Genomic DNA, 18,146 nt, shown 5'->3' with positions numbered 1-18,146 from the left:
GGTAAGCAGGCACAAAAAATACGTCATTTAATATCAAATCTGCTGCTAGTTCCTAGTTTTTAAAAGAGCACCACTTTTTTTTACTTAAATTTTTTTTTAGACTTTTATCTCATTTTGTTTTGTAGCGCTTTTAATGAACACAGTGCCACCTACAAACCCTTTTGTCATCCACTCTTTAGTCTCATCCCTCGGACACCCAAATTATTAAAAAATATTTCCATTGTTTGAATTTCAAGGAGTGTCTGCCATTCAAAACGACGGTTTTATTGAAAGCAGACTTGAAACTATTAATCTAAACACATCTAACTTTCAATTAGACAAGTTTCCTTTGCACATAAATACACACAATTCAATATTTTGTCACGATCAATTGAACTAATTGAGTCACTTGTCTACTAGGACTGGTGATCTGGTTCGTCCACCATTAAGCTCTGTCTATACTACAGTATCAAACTAGTTTGACCAAAAAAGTGTGATGTGCCCAAATCTGGTATAGTGATATGCCCAAATATGGTAGTGATATGACATCATCATGTCAATATATGGGCATATTTTTATCACAAAAAGTCCAACCAGAATAACAAGCAACTGTGTCAATTCTAACACAGTGTGCTAATTCAAACTCTATCAAAGGACTTAGATAAATTAAAAGTGTTAAACTTAAAGACTATAAAACCAGGTGATTTAAGAAAATACACTATTATATTACAAACTATTGTAACTAAAGCTCTGCCAGAGGAAAAGGAAGGAAGGCAGGAAGAAGTATCCCACAAAATATAATATTATTTCAATGAATTATTTCAACCGGACAATCCTCAAATTAAAAGCTCTATTTATATATTAACGCCATTTATTTCATGTTTTCCAGTTCACTCAAGATTACACTGGCAATGCAAGTGAAATCTCAATCGTGTACAGATTAGCAAACGTTTCCCTAAATTGTAAATATTGCCTCACTTACTAGTAAGTTGGCTAGAATGCTCTACTAATGTAATTATTGATTGTGAATTATGATTATTCAACCTCCAGACACACTTCAATGACTCATTTCATAAAAAGCATGTGTTAAATGCCGTCCAAAAGTATGTATTCTGTACAGATGTAGGTTAAAACATCGTGAAATTAATTAATTAACATATACAGTACTACAGGCTATTGTCGGTTTATCGAGGTAAGCTGGGAACGAACTACACTATCCAAACTTATTACCACCTCTGGTACCACTATCAAACTAATTTGACAAAAAAAGTGTGATTTGGAAATATGGTAGTGATATGCTCAAATATGGTAGTGATATGCTCAAATATGGTAGTGATATGCTCAAATACGGTAGTGATATGCTCAAATATGGTAGTGATATGCTCAAATATGGTAGTGATATGCTCAAATATGGTAGTGATATGCTCAAATATGGTAGTGATATGACATCATCATGTCCATAATGGGCACATCACATGAAGTTTGATAGTGTAGACAGGGCTTAACTACTAGACACATCGTCAATTAATGAATGGCTGAAATGATATTATGAACCAGCATAAAAGGAGTCATGTGCACTTAATACAAACAACATTGTAAGATTCAAGATTCAAGAAATTTTATTTGTCCATAAATATGGAAATTCACTTTGCTTGGTAGATTAAAACAACAATATTGCAACAATTTAAAAACGTGCAGTATTATAACAGATTAAAAATACAAGATAAAAAGTTAAAAATACTGTTAAAAATGTAAAACTATTAAAAATTGCATTAACGTCTTACATTAGAATTAAAAATATGAATGCTATTTACAACGAAGGATTTTCTAGTTCTACAAAGATTTGCTCTTGGAGGTCGTAGCCTAATGCCTGATCTATTTAAGATATAACAGTAATGTAACGGATGAGTGGGGTCTTTCATAATATTGTTTACTTTTTTTAGAACAAATAAAGAACAAATAATTCAAAATGTCTAAGTATATTTTTAACAATAAGACTTGAATGATCTTTTCAGGATATGTACTTTTAAGTAGGAATACCTACACAAATAAAGAGTGCATACTTATTATGATTGAATTCGCAGAGAAAGCAAAGTCAATTTTACCTCCGTTCACTATTAGTATTACCAGGAAGACTTTACAAACTACCTGCTACAGTATATTACAGTTTAAAGTAATATAAAGTTTTTTCATAGCAAAACATTATTTCTTTGAATTGATCATTAAATTGACTTGCACGTTAATAGTCTCAAGGTGCAATAGCTTTAGTAATAATAAACTTGAAATTAAATTTGATCGTTCTAAGTTGTTGAGGAAAAAGCAAGGAGTTTATAACGTTGATCCTATGATAACAAAAAGATGGCTATACAGGAAGAGGTCTGAACTTAAAGAAAACAAACATTTTGAAAAAAAAAAACAGATCACACACAGACAACATAGCATGCAGGAAGTTTCATATACTCTGTGTCTGTAGGGTAGAAAAGCTTAGTGGAAGGTTGGGAATCATATGGTAAAAGATGGTAGGATTTTAAATTCTAATTTTTACAATGCTACAAAACAAGCATTTAAACAAATAAAAGAACTGTATCTTATCAGTGAAAATACTAGGTCTTCGCAAATTTTTATTAACAGATTTTGCCAAAAAAGGAAAGACAATATCAATTCAGCAACCAGACAACGTCAGACTAGGCTAGCGTATGCATAGCTATGTTTGTACGTTACCTCTCTTTATATAGGCCTACAAAACTACTGTGAGACAAGAAATTACCTGGTTTAATGTATTTAAAGTTATACATTATTTTTACAAAACGTCAACAATTGCAGGTATATTGTCTTTAAAGTGAATTCATAGAGAAGAATTCTAAGAAACTTTGTCACTTGCCAATTATATTTCCTATGTGAAATTCTATCTTACATTAGCTTATTGATTGACATGATATACAACTTAATGTCACTAATACATCAATACAAAGGTGCAGTGCAGGTTTTCAGAAACGAAATCAATGTATTTTTTTTTAAATCGAGCAGTTAGAGCTACAACAAAATTAAGGTATCATTTCAGTACTTGAGCCTATGATAAAGGGGGTCATTCTATTATATAACCAACGACAAAATGACAAAGGCGCAGTGCAGGTTTTTAGAAAGGAATCTTTTTTTTTTTAATCAAGCAGTTAGAACTACAACAAAATTAAATATAAATTTAGGTATTATTTCAATAATTAAGCCAACGATAAAGGGGTCATTTTAACCAACGACAAAATGACGCTGTTTCGGTTTTATTTACAACGACCTTTACAAGACAAAGTTTAAGGCAAATTACAATTCCTTTTCAACACAGAATGTATTGCCTATAAAATTGTCAAATTTATAATTCATAGACAACTTTTGAATATTTCATTTAATCTATGAATCTTTTGAATAAACCCAGTCAATTTGGCGGCTACATAGTTCGAAATAGTTTTAATAATTTTTTATTTTTATATTATATTCTAACGTAGAAGACTAAAAATAATAATTTGTAAACAAATTAATTGACATTTATTCTTCCCATAATTTTAAAATGGTGTATTTGTTGAATACGCAATTTTAATGTGACGCATAATGAATAAGTTATTGACTTGTTCAAAAATAGGAGTAAAAAAAAATAATTACAATTTAAAGATAGTCATTGTCAGGAAGCCAATAATAATAATTTTTTTGTCTTCTTATAAAGCAAAATCACATTTAATTATCTTTGTTAATTTATCTTTTATAAAATTTCAAAATGGCCTAAATTCAAAGTTTGATTTTTAGTCATTTTTTTTAATGTTTTGAGGGAAAAATTTATAGAGAATGTGTGGCACCGCATATTAACAGTAACCAACTACGGTAGCCATGGTTTCTACACTGTCAAAATGCAAAATGGGTTAGTTACAAAAATTAGTATTCGCATAAATACATTAAATGTGATGCAAGTACATTTTTATAATTTAATAACTGGGTTTAATAGATTCTTGGCTGAACACTAATGCAACATGACTATAGGACTGAAACCCATTTGCAAATATTATGATATCAATCACCAACTAGTCTGTGTTGAAATCCCAACGGGAATGGGTATATAAAGGGATGCTGTACATCATCCAAGAAGGGCATCAAAAATTTAGCATAGCTTAAATTAATTAATAAATTATTCAAAGAATATACACAATGAATATTCATAACGCTATTTTGAGTTTTGTTTAAGAATAAGCAATGGTGCATGAAATTAATTGTAGCTAGGCTCAAAAGTGATGACATTTCTCATTGACGATAGATACTGATAAATAGCAGGTTTCCACAAATTACAATCGCTATAGATAGCACTGTAGGCCTAAAAATGAGGTACAGTATTCACTGACTGACGACAGACCTGGTCATACCTGAATAAGCTTTATTATTCGTGTACACTTTGCTTTTGTTTCTCACTATTAAAGGCTGCGCACAAAAGAAAACAAAATAAATACAAAAATAAAGGAATGAATTATTATAATACAAAAAAAACAGAAAATTAAAAAATTCTACAAAAAGATTGTCGATTTTCATCTTGTTTTTAATTAACGAAACCATCAAGAAGGTATTTACCATCTATTTTCGAAATTTGTACAATTGGTTTGATAAAAATAATTCTATAAATGTACAATAAAGAGCGTATTATATACAAAACAACAAAGAAAGGTTGGGCTTTATTGATAAAAAGAAATTTATAATTTCAATATTATTTTCTAGGTTAACCCTACCACATTCTACCAGCATATTTCTTTATTAACAATACACATTTTATTTTATAGTCAATTTTTATTTTTTTTAAATATGTTGCTTTCAAAATAAAATATATTAGAAGCTGTGAATGATTAATATTTGATAAATAATACGCATTTCAGTAGAGTGCCTGATATAAATATTAAATTGGTAAAGTACACAAAGGCATGTATTCCTTGAAAGCTAACACAATATGAATGCTTTAACAAAGTACCGAATTGTTAAAACGTAATCAACAAGACTTCGAAAGGAATTTACTAAATTGTACGCAAAAGAGCCGCATAAATCCACATGGAAATATTATCAATTATCCATGCAAATATGTTAAATTAAAAGATCAATGTCTTATCACATCAAGACAAAAATATATTAATTAAATTTTATTTGACAGTCAATAAAAAGTCCCAAAGTTCAATCACCATCCGAATACAAATATTTACTTAAATAATTTTGGCAAATCAATCTATACAATCTGTGTCATCAACAACTACTATTACTGTAGGTTGTACTACAGTAAATCCCTGGTTCAGGCAATTCAATTATTTTTGTAGGCGACTATAATAAATGCGTTGAGCCTAAATTGGGGAAGACTGTGGAACTAACAACAATCAATTTAACAATTCATAATAATGGAAATTCAAAAGTAGCAGATCTATGCATTAAGCTAATGTTTTCTATGCAATACTGTAAAGCACTTGAAATGGCATTATCTGGTTTTAAATGGTATATCTTAAATGCCCTAATATATTTACTTTCTTTAAATTGTGCTTCAAATTAACAACATGATTAGTATGACCTCTGTACGACTTGTATAATCATCGTCTTCTACTCTTTACGCAACGAATGAATTGTAAAACACACATTCAAATTTACATCGCTGGATAAAGTTCATTTTATTGGAAAGTATAAATGACACCTGGGTGGATACACTATCACTATGAATGGTTATTATTTATGATTTAAGAGGGATAACAGATTGACATACCCCAAAGGAAATTATAATTTATATAAGTTTGTAATTATCTCAAAACTGAATGTTGAATGTCAAGGTGAAACCGTTATAAGAAAATATGAGGTGTATATGTACTGTACAGTAGGCATAATGTTAAATTCCAAAGAAGTATACGCATCATCTATATAGACTAAGTGTATTATTTAACCCAGGGTTCTTGTATAGGGAGCAAGATAAAGAAAACCTGTAGAAAAATAGGGGTAACGATTTGGTATGCACGGTTTAAGAAAGCCTAGGCCATTAAGCAGGCATATCTAGAGATGGGCCCAGCTGGCCCAGGCCTTCCCCCCCCCCCCCCACTATTTCAAAATCCTGGATATGCCATTGACGAGATCATAATTAAATAGCTAGTGTAAAAGTCTCTGTTTATCTGCATGCCAAAAACCATGTTAATCTATTTTCTCTCATTTTTGCAAAGTAGGGTTGGTGGAAGATCAAAAGTGACTTCCCTCTCACATCACAGCCTTTATAAATGAAAATTTCTACTTTTCGAGTTATATACAGTACTTGCTCTTCGAGGAGAAAGGGCTATTGTCGGTTTATCCAGGTAAGCTAGGCACGTAATAGACATGGTAATAATATTTTTGCTTTCAATGAGTTAATAATATTACACAGTACTGTATTATTATATTTAGACTTGGGATGCTTTGATCAATGAAAATATGTTAAAGAGTTTTTTTATGAATTTAATTTAGAGGAAATTCGCTTTATAGTATGACTAATGTTTGCTTAAAACAATTATGTGTTGATATAATAAAGTCTGTTCATGGTAAAAGTTAAAATTGTTACATTCCTTCCAACAAATTGAACATTATCATAAATTAGGATTACAGATCTATTAAGCATTTCATGAAATGGCCAATTAAGAACCCAATTTTCTAATCTCTTATTTAATGAGAAACAATTTTAAATAGAGATCTAAAGTCCACTATAAACAACCGATGCTCAGGAATTTTTAGACAAAAATTGCAAATTAAGGGTGGATGGCAAAACATAAATAATACTGGGTTGAAAATGGGAAGATTCTTAATAATAAGAAATAAGTTTACTACAGAATGGGCATAATTGAATTAATTTGCAAAATCATTATAATGTCCTGCAAACCTTAAGTTTATGTGAAAAAAGATTTATGTACAGTAATGGGTTAGAAGTGTACAGTTTGATATATTTTGAGGGATTATCTAGCTATCTGATTGGACGACATCAAGACTCCACTTAAAGGCATATTGACCCTTACTTAACCTGCTAACAATATACAGTAATGTTCACTTCCGATTCAGTGACTATTTTCATACAGTATGCTGTGCAGGAGTACTACGTAGTACTACTGTACACACTGCAGGAGGTGTTTTAAAAACCTGATTAAAATGTAAGAATAGGGATTTAAAATCTACCTTTTACTACTATACTATTGAAAAGCAGGTTTTAAAAATAAAACCCACTATAAGAACATTTTAAAAGCAGCTATTGTTTTTATTGTTAATAATTTCCTGAAGAAAAATAAAACTTGTCGAAATTATATATCATATGCAAACTGGACGCATTAACCACAATGCAATGCTTCTCCAAAGAGATACAGTAATATTTAATGAAATAAAAAAGGGAAAGTTTATTTAAGATAAAGAAGATAGAGGAATAGAATAATAACATAAAAGTTAAAATGCATAATTATATTAATTCTATCTATTAATACTGTGGAAAAATACAATACAAAACTATGTTTCTCAACTCAGTCAGTCAGTTTGATTAGCAATATTGCTAAACAAAATTTAAAAATGAAATTTTTCTCTGCAGTACAGAGTGATAAGTGAATAGAATTATGTTATTGAAACCAATAAATTATTGCTAAAAATAACTCTTTCTTGGAGAATTACACTATCACTTCATTTTAGTCCTATCTATCATCACTAGTATGTCAATTTGGCATTAAACGCATACATTTATAATGAAGTTGTAAAAAGGCAACAAATTTTAAAGTCACATTCTGGACAGAAGAAATATAAAACTGGAATCTAGACGAACATGAAAAAGAAAATCTTTTCTTTTATAAATGTAGAAAATAAAAGAAATTTTACGATGATTTAGAATTGCTGATATTAATAGAATATTCACAAAATATTGATATATTAATAAACTGCACTTTATATTGCTGAACTATTTTAAAAGAGAAATAATTGATATAAAAAATATTATGATTATTAAAAGTACTGTAGAATTACTATAATGTCGATTTTTGACCATATAAAAGAAATAAAATATTAAAGAATATTCACTAAAAATATTATGATTATCTAATATAATACTGTATCTCTATTGTTGTACTTAAAATCCACATAAAATGCATGGAAACTAAAAAATATTATGATTGTGTTAAATGGCCGTCATTAAATAAGAATTGCTTATGAGAGATACTTGACAAAAATAGGCTATCCTGTGAACTCAATATATGCTTTATATACAATGATTATTATGACTTTACGATTACTTTAAATGACTGATAATAAAATTTAATTTTCTTTACGACTATTGTTCGACAATATCGACTATAACGAGCCGCAGCAACAGATCTCGTTTTCTTCATTATTGTTGTAAGAGGCATTAGTATATAACTCTGAAGAATACAAATTGAAATACAATTTCTTTTTTTTTATAATAATAGAAATATAAAAGTATCCTAATTTGATGCATCAGGTTTTACTACTTGATATTAATAAATAAAATTTTAATGCGAGTATTCAAAAAAGGTAGTTCAACTGAGTATGCAATTTGTGGGGGAAGACAAAACAAAGAAGACATCAAAATGATACATGCAAGCCTACAAGATGTTAGCCTACTGTACCTACTGTAATGTACATACTGTATTCTGTCTTCTCAAGGAAATACATTAAAATATATAGTATTTCAGTACAGTAGTTCAATGGGGTACATATGTACATTGTAGGAAATCATTTGGCCAGACATAAGCAAAGTAGATTGTTCTCAGAAAAATCTGTACCTAGATTCTGAACATATTTGTATATATTTATCTATGAATTCAGAGCCTGAAGAAACCCCAATGATTGAGCAACTCTAGGTGGCAAAATATTGTGAATAATACCAGTCAGTGTACTTACTAGTGTATTATTAGATCTGTAGGAAATCTAGTGAAAATTAAGCAAAGTAACGCTAGTCATGTGGCCTAATTTTTGTCATCAGGCTAAAATTAAATGATTATGAAATATTCTTCTATAATTGTAAATTATATTTGATTTTGTAATCTGTATTTAATTTGAAACCTGAAAGGAATAAATGTTGATTTGACCTGACTTGAACTATGTGTAAAATTGTGTTTGAGCGTGCGGTCATTGATCGCACTGACCACCTCAGACCATCTAAACAACTGTCTAATCTCAATAAATTCTTGTGATTTTTCTCACCTTTTTTGTACCAAAATCTACAAATGATACAATATTATCATCATGCCTTTTGGCAATTTCTTATTAAATTACGATACAGCTCAAACGACAGACTTTGGTGATGATATTGATCTACGAATCAATTACCAAACTGACCATTCACAGGTCAACAATTCATGTACAGTAGCCTTAGTAGTGAATACAATGGATAGATACTGCAATTATATTAATTTGCCTATAATTCAGGTGTACAGTACTGTAAAAGCCTCAAACAAATTTGGATTTAATTTTCAAGCATTCAAGTTCACCATACAACTTTGGCCTTTATTGAAAAAAAAAAACACCCCGGAGATAAGCCTTTATTATATAGTAAAGAACCCAATAATAAACAATAGCTGTTAAAATCACAATACAGTAATATTACTATTTATATCACTAGGTTGTATTTAAGGCTAAGAAAGAATGCCAAACCTTTTATCTATTCATTGATCTCATCTCTGAGATTCTAAACAAACCTAAGGATAGAGTGGTTGGGATTATGTAGCAACAGTGTACTTATAGTATATTATTCAATTGTCTCTACTTTCTATACAAATAAATATCTATATCACTTGCACTGATGAAGGGCCAGTGTTGCCCAAAAGCTCTGCTACTTTTTGCTTATAATTTTATTTTGTATCTCCATTGAAATCCAGCCACTGATACATACAGCATTGCCATTATTTTCAGTAATTTGCCTAAGGATTTTAATCTCTATGTAAACTTTTATTTCAATATTCAACCAACTTAAAATGTTAATTACTTAGGTAATCTTAAAAATTGAAAGATATGTCATCAACTTAATTGAAATGTAAAATCAAGTTCAACTTGCTCGTTAATTAATTATCAATTCCTATCAGATCAGCGAGTTTACAACTCAATTGGAACCCACGTTCTCTCATTCTACCCTGGGGACAGGTTGAATGCCATTAGCATCCGTCCGTAGATAGATTAATTTTTGCTCTTTTCCGATTCTATATATCTGACCGGATGATTCGTAGCATATGGTCTTATTGGTTTAGTCTGGTCAATTTTTAATTAATAACATTTGAATCATTATGATTAATAATATATTAGAAATGAGTTCAAGGCAAGCGATTTGCAAACAAAATTTTTATTTCTATTCAAATATCAAAGTCATTAGGGATTTTATCTGAAACTGGATCTTTCACTAGTTATCTGTACAAACTATAGTTCATGGACTATACAATTTTGTGAAAAGGGGGATTCAATGAAAACTTCTACTTTTTGGGTTATATCTCCTCATCGAGGAGAAAGGCTACTGTTGGTTTATCCAGGTAAGCTAGGCACGAAATAGACTATTTTTTGCAGATAGCACAGTAACATAATGTTTCTTTCCGCAGCTTAAATTTTAGAATACCATTCTCCATATAATACCCATCTCCTCCTATACAGTAACTCCCTGGTACCATTACAATAAAGGTTTATCGCATGGGGGGGGGGGGAGCCAACGTCACGATGTGTATGTACATGATATGTTGTTTGTACGTACACATCTCAAACCCTTTACCATCATCATGCATTGTGCAATGACGTTCTTTGCGAAATCAAGCTATTTGCTATAAACCTTAATTGAACTTCTTTCCCAGATTATTTTTTTTTTATTATGATCAGTGGAAAAATGAATAATTTAATGGTTTGACAAATTAGGTTCATTTCCTGACAGGAAACAAGTGACTGAATATGGTGCCAGTACACATCTTCAATAGGTCACTTCATGTATAATAATGATCTTGAGGTTGCGAGTTGGATATCTTACTCGAGAATTACTTCGCAAGTACAGTATTCTCAATTTACTTAGTATAAAGTACAAATATTAAATGTCAGAGAGTAGGGCAAAACATACTGTATGACCAATTACTTAACACCCTGATGCAAAGCTACTCCACAGTAATTACAAACAATTACAATCACATTCAGGTGTTCTGTAGGTTTTCTGAAATCAGACCGTCAAAAAAAGACAGCAGTGATTCAGATTGATAAATTAACATGTTGAACTTACTGTGAATTTCTAGAATCAGGAACGTCCCTACTTATTGGTGTTTTATCACTTTCAACTTGGTTAAATTTATTTCGTATATAAGCATCTCCGCCCGGTTTTACTTTAGTTTTTGCTAAATACGTCTCAACGTCAAATGTCCTCCAATCGTTGTCACTGTGAAGAACTTTGCCGTTATCCCGAACACGGTCGGCAATTGGTAAGCTATAATCCTGGAGAAAAAAAAAACCAATCATGTAGGAATTGAAGATGATAACCATGTAATAAAAATGATTAACTGTGTAAAGTTACATTTATACTTGTTAGGTTTCACGGAACAGAAGACAGCGCCGTTTATTAAATAATGGAAAATCATAAGAATTACGGCACAGTCTTCCGTTCCGTGAAACTGAACAAATGTGGATGTAGCTACAGTGTGTTTGAATTTAGCAACGGATCTAAAGTACGATTTGAACCCAACACCTTTATGTTTGACAATGCAGACACTCTACCACCATAATGGTTATGCTAAAAACATTGATACATTTCCTCGTATACAGCATTAAATAATGTTATTTGAGATGTGGTGACATATGATTTATGCCGCACTTTGAAACGTTACGGTCAATCACTGTCAAGCATTACTATCAGCCTTAGAATTTAAGCACGTATCAACCTTTTGAACTTTGCATTTAAATCTTTTTTAATTCTGTTTTTGTAGTATTTTAAAGACTAGTTTTGTTTTTTTGTATCTACCTATGAATGGTATATCAAACATGGGTGAGATTGTTAAAAAAACATAGCTCCATGTATATCCCAATGACATAGTGTCTTGTTTTAACTGACTGAGTCCAACATTTTTTTTTGTAGCTACCTATATCTGTGTGAAAGGGGCTTATGGTGGTATTGAACATGGGTGGTGAGATGATGGTTAAAAAAACACATCTTCTAATCGGGTCTTAGGCTAGGAAAACAGTAGAAAGGTTAATAATCTAAACCACAACATGCTGTACTCCGATATATACAAAAAAGTAGCATTAATTTGTCATTGAAATTGTTGCAAACATTTAATCTAATCCCTAGCCCTCCTGCAAATTGCAACATTACATAGATTTCTTTGATCAACAACTTATGCTGTGCTCTTCAAATATTTGGTCTCTCAACACTGCAAACAGGTGCCAGCCATTAAAAGTACAGGTACATACATTGATACCTTAATACAAGGATCTGCTATGTACTATGTTCTGGCATTATGTTGGTTAAACATAAAGGTTAATTTAATAAACCATACAGCAGTCTACTAGCCAGACGTTACAGTACTACACAACATAAGTATAGGTTTCTATGAATGGAAGTTATGCTAAAATTGTGGTACAAAACTTTATAGCATTTGCAATCACAGTCTGTATTAAGTTCTCTCTACACTATCAACCCAGTTTGACAAAAAAAGTGTGATGTGCCCAAATATGGTAGAGTGATATTCCCAAAGGTAGTAGTGATATAACATCATCATGTCCATATATGGGTACATTACATAAAGATTGATAGTGTAGACAGAACTTTAAAAAACAGCTCTCATTACGAAAACCATGGAAAAAATTCCACCATATATTTGCAATAGTTATACAGTAGTATTATATATACAGTAATAAGGATTTAGTTTGAACTCCGTCACTAAACATTAACAAATCCTAATTATTAGATTCTGATATCTAGAATTGTAATTAATCTGGACTACTGTACTTAAGTTTAATACTAATTAGTATAGATAGGACCTGTATCATGAAAGGACCTGTAAGCATCATTCTTAGTATCTTGCAGAAAACAATCCATGGTTATGATTTATAAAACTTAGTAGCAGACTTAAATAAGTATAAATTGAAAATCTCTAAATCCAGTCTACCGGCCTAGTTTCTTTTGGTAGCAGGAGAAAACATTGACAAATGAATCGCTGTTAATGCTACAGATTTAGAGCAAGCTATGAGTGTTACTGTATGGATTGTAGATGATGAAGTTCTCTGCGGGTCTCATAATGGACCTGGATTTATACAAAGCTGTGTAATGATGAATGTACATCACACATTAAAACTGAACAAAACTTTTCAACATCTACAAGCAACAATAATAATAAACAAAAAAATATAATATTAAAGATGTATTGTCCCCCTGAAAGAATTTTTTTTTCCAATATTTTTGTTGAATAGGCCATTTTAATTGCACATAAAAGTTATTCACTTTGACCTCAATTTGGATTGAGAAAAATAATTTTTTACACGGGAAAATCGCAATTTAATGCAAAAATTAACCAACCGGAAGCTATTTGTCTGGAAGACAAATGTGTTCCGGTTTAATTTAACCCTTGACCTGAGTTAGCTCATGTAGTATATGCACGCGCACATATATATATGCGTACTGCGCATATGCTCTGACGAGGTTTAGGCGCCTACAAAACGTTCTATACTATTGTTCATGACTACTAGTTGGTTTCATTAAATACGTTCATTATTATACTCATCTCAACGTACTTGTTAATTTGTCTACGACGATACACGACACTGGCGACGAGGATACAGGCACATTTACATAGAGAGAAACGGAAGTATAATAATATTATAAAACTAGGCCTAGGCTAGCAGTTTTTGATTTTCCAACAACGGCAACCGTAACCAAGGAACCGCACAGGCTAATAACGATTCTGAGCGCCCTGAACGTACAGAGCGAAGCGCGGTAATGGCAGCGGCTAATACCAGAATTCTATTCGAGGAATTCAACGTCCAGGATGGAGACATAGATACGTATGTGGACAGGCTGGAACAATATTTTGTGGCATTAGATATCAATGACGGAGGTAAGAAAAGAGCGATATTATTGAGTAGTTTAGGAGAGACTGGATACACAACGATACGAGATTTGTGTTTTCCTGATAAACCAAGTACAAAATCGTACGATACGCTCACAACCAAGCTCAAAGAGCATTACAAACCTACTCGAATAACGATTTCTGAACGATTTATATTCAGAAATGTAAAACAGACACCGGGACAGACTATTTCTCAATTTGTATCCCATCTAAAGAAAAAGGCGATACATTGTGGTTTTGAAGGAGAGGCATTGGAAAACGCACTGCGTGATCAGTTCGTATGTGGACTAATAAGTCAGAGCATCCAAAAGAAATTATTGACAAAGAACCATACGTTCAAGGAAGCAACAGACATAGCCATAGCCTCGGAGGCAGCAACAGCGAATATGAAAAGTATGTCGCACGATGTGGACAAGCCAATCAACCACGTTACGTCTAACAGCAGGAAGTCTACGAAAACGTATCAAGCGTCAAAACAAACACGAACGCAGAAATGTGACCGCTGTGGTATGAACAATCATACAAGAGATACGTGTAAATACAAAAACGCTACATGCTTTAAATGCAACAAACAAGGACACCTAAAATCAGAATGCAGGCAGTCAAGTAAATCAACAAAACAATATAAACCTAAATCCATCAAGCAAGTAGAAGCACCGGATTACGACGAAGGTAATGACGATTTTGTAGATACAATGTTTTGCGTAGGCATTAAGCAGGACAATTCGGTACCACCAATAACGGTACAGATGCGAGTTGATGATATAGATATTGATTTTGAAGTAGATACGGGCGCAGCAGTATCGATAATTAGCTTTGACGATTACGAAAGCAAGCTTAGCCATCTACCATTAAAGTCAGTAAAACGTACACTTCACGCATACACAGGTACTAAGCTCGATATAGCAGGAGAAATTAAAGTCACCGTGAACTATAGGGGCCAGAGTAACGTTCTCCCACTGATAGTAGTGAGAACACAGCGACGAAACTCACCACCCTTGCTTGGAAGAACCTGGTTAGAAGTGATTAAGTTGGACTGGAAGTCATTATTTCCACCATCGCTTGCTCAGAATTCGGTAGAAATAGATAACGATGTCGGTCAGTCATTCAAACGGAAGTTCCCAGAAGTTTTCCGAACGGAATTAGGTACGGTTCAGGGACACAAAGCGACATTACATCTAAAAGTGAACGCAATCCCAAAATTCTGCAAAGCTCGAAATGTTCCATTTGCGCTACGCTCCGCAGTTGAGGTAGAGTTAGACAGAATGCAAAACGAAGGAGTTATTTATCCGGTAGACTTTAGTCAGTGGGCAACCCCATTGGTATGTATTCCAAAGGCCGATGGCAGGGTACGTGTCTGCGGAGATTATAAAGTAACAGTCAACCCGAGTTTAAATTGCGACCAATATCCAATTCCGACCCCAGAGGAAGTTTTCACCAAGTTGGGAGGTGGAAAGCGATTCTCTAAGATTGATTTGAAATGTGCGTACCAGCAGTTAGTACTGGAAGACGAGGCGCAAGAGTTGGTAACGATCAACACGCACCGCGGATTATATCGATACACGAGGTTACCGTTTGGTATTTCGTCCAGTCCAGCCATATGGCAGCGATTCATAGAACAGGTGATAGCAGGACTTAAAGGAACATGTGCGATCATGGACGATGTTCTTGTTACAGGTGCGTCTGATAAAGAGCATATTAGTAATCTTGAGAAACTATTTGAGAGATTTAACAAGTATGGTCTCAGAGTGAAAGCTGAGAAATGCGCGTTTGTACAAAAGGAAGTAGTCTACATGGGACGTAAGCTATCAGCAGCAGGAATTCAACCGACAAACGATAAAGTGAAAGCCATCAAGGATGCACGAGCACCACAGAATGCAACAGAACTAAGATCCTGGCTAGGACTAGTTAACTATCACGCGTCATTTATTCCACGATTATCGACGATGATACATCCTTTGAATGAGCTGTTGGGAAGCAAACCATGGTCATGGACTGTCGACTGTAGTAAAGCGTTTAACGCGGTAAAGCGAATTATTAGCGAAGACATGATGTTGACGCATTATGACCCATTAAAACCACTGGAACTATACACGGACGCATCACCATACGGAGTTGGCGCAGTCATTTGCCACGTAAACGAGAACAATATCAAAACACCGATCGCGTACGCATCGCGACGCCTGCATAAACACGAAAAGGGTTATGCACAACTAGACAAGGAAGCCCTAAGCATCATGTTTGGACTTCAAAGGTTTAGAACATACTTATACGGACGGAAATTCACGATAAGAACTGATCATAAGCCACTTGAACGCATTCTAGGACCTAAATCAGCTATTCCGACACTGGCCGCACAGAGATTACAGCGATGGGCAATCGTGCTGTCAGCGTTCGAATACGATTTAAAGTTCATTCCTGGAAAACAGAACGTAATTGCCGACGCACTCTCACGTCTCCCAATGCCATACGAAGGACAGGAAGACGATGCAGTATATAACATAGCGGGGCATACATTAGACAATTTGCCAGTCACGAGTACGAACGTACAACAGCATACCAGGAAAGACCCGCTATTGAGCAAAGTGTTATACATGGTACAGACAGGTTTATGGCAGTCAGAAAACGACGACGATCTAAAACCATTCCTACACCGAAGAGACGAATTGAGTGTAGAACAGGACTGTTTGCTGTGGGGATACAGGGTAGTGATTCCACCGAAACTCAGAGGGGCAGTTCTGGAGGAGCTTCATTGTGCTCACCCCGGAATCGTGCGTATGAAAGAGATTGCGCGAAGTCATGTCTGGTGGCCCCAGATAGATTCCGACATTGAACGATTGGTGAAGCAATGTCAAGCATGTCACCAAACACAAAGTCGACCAAGCGTAGCACCAATGATGCCCTGGATCTGGCCAAATCAGCCTTGGACACGAATACATATTGACTATGCGCAGAAAGATAAACGAGATTATCTAGTAGTGGTTGACTCATATTCGAAATGGCCAGAAGTCGTTCAGATGAACAGTACGACGAGTGCAGCGACCATTAAAGCGATGAGAGAGTTGTTCAGTAGATACGGATTGCCTGTTCAACTTGTAAGCGATAATGGACCTCAATTTGTTAGCGACGAATTTGAATTCTTCTTAAAGCAAAACGGGGTGAAACATGTAAAGGTTGCACCTTATCACGCCGCAAGCAACGGAGCAGCAGAACGAATGGTTCAATCTTTCAAAAGATCGTTAGCGGCAAGCCGAGCTAATGGGAAGGATTTCCAACAATGTTTGGACAGATTTCTTTTATCGTATCGCACAACAAAACACGCAACTACGGGACAAACGCCAGCGAAGTTATTCATGGGCCGTGAGTTGAGAACGCGAGTATCACTTTTACATCCCAGTACAGAAAACAAGGTACTTAACCAGCAGAGTGATCAGAAGCTTCATCACGACAAAACGAAAGATCTACGAGAATTTTACCCAGGTGAAATGGTATTAGTGAAAGATTTCCGACAAGAGGGAAAGTGGTGGCCAGGTACCGTGATAGAACGTACCGCTCCAAAATCATACGTAATTAGTGTTGAGGATGGCCGAGTGTGGAAAAGACACATTGACCAGTTGAAAGCGACAGACGCGGACGCTTACGCGAGTAAAACCCCTACCTTACATAGCGAGTTGGAACACAAGATTAAACAGACAGTACCAATAACGATTGCGAGCGAAACGATTGCGAACAAAGAGCAAACATCCACCAACCAACCGGTTGAAGAGGAACATAGATTGTCTTCATCGCCTGAGGTTATTCCACGACGCTCCACGCGACTTCGAAGGAAGCCAACACGACTTATCGAAGAGATATAGAACTTGTGAACAATGTTATTATTATGAACGTTAAAGTTATGTTGTTCATGTTTTTACACAAAATTATAATGGTGAGAATTACTCACATTTGTTAATTATTATGAGGAACCAAATAAGAACTATCTGGAACTATAGAAGCAGTAATTTAATCACGATGATTAACCTATTTGATTAACAAAATAATTAACGAAAGTTTATTGTGCTTATTGATATAATGTTAACGTTA

The 18,146-nt window shown here is 33.7% G+C and overlaps 1 protein-coding gene across 1 annotated transcript in view; it reads right to left on the bottom strand.

Moving 5' to 3' along the window:
• LOC140060645 (polypeptide N-acetylgalactosaminyltransferase 2-like) overlaps window positions 1–18,146 on the bottom strand; it is a 46,463-nt gene that overhangs the window by 24,828 nt on the left and 3,489 nt on the right. The window contains exon 2 of the mRNA XM_072106943.1: window positions 11,228–11,436. Coding sequence (XP_071963044.1) covers window positions 11,228–11,436 — 209 coding nt within the window. The remainder of the gene's footprint in view (window positions 1–11,227; window positions 11,437–18,146) is intronic.

Source organism: Antedon mediterranea, chromosome 10 (assembly GCF_964355755.1).
Source record: "Antedon mediterranea chromosome 10, ecAntMedi1.1, whole genome shotgun sequence".
Lineage (NCBI taxonomy): Eukaryota > Metazoa > Echinodermata > Crinoidea > Comatulida > Antedonidae > Antedon > Antedon mediterranea.
The sequence above is the reverse complement of the archived record's forward strand: the minus strand, read 5'-3'. Positions and strand labels throughout refer to the sequence as shown.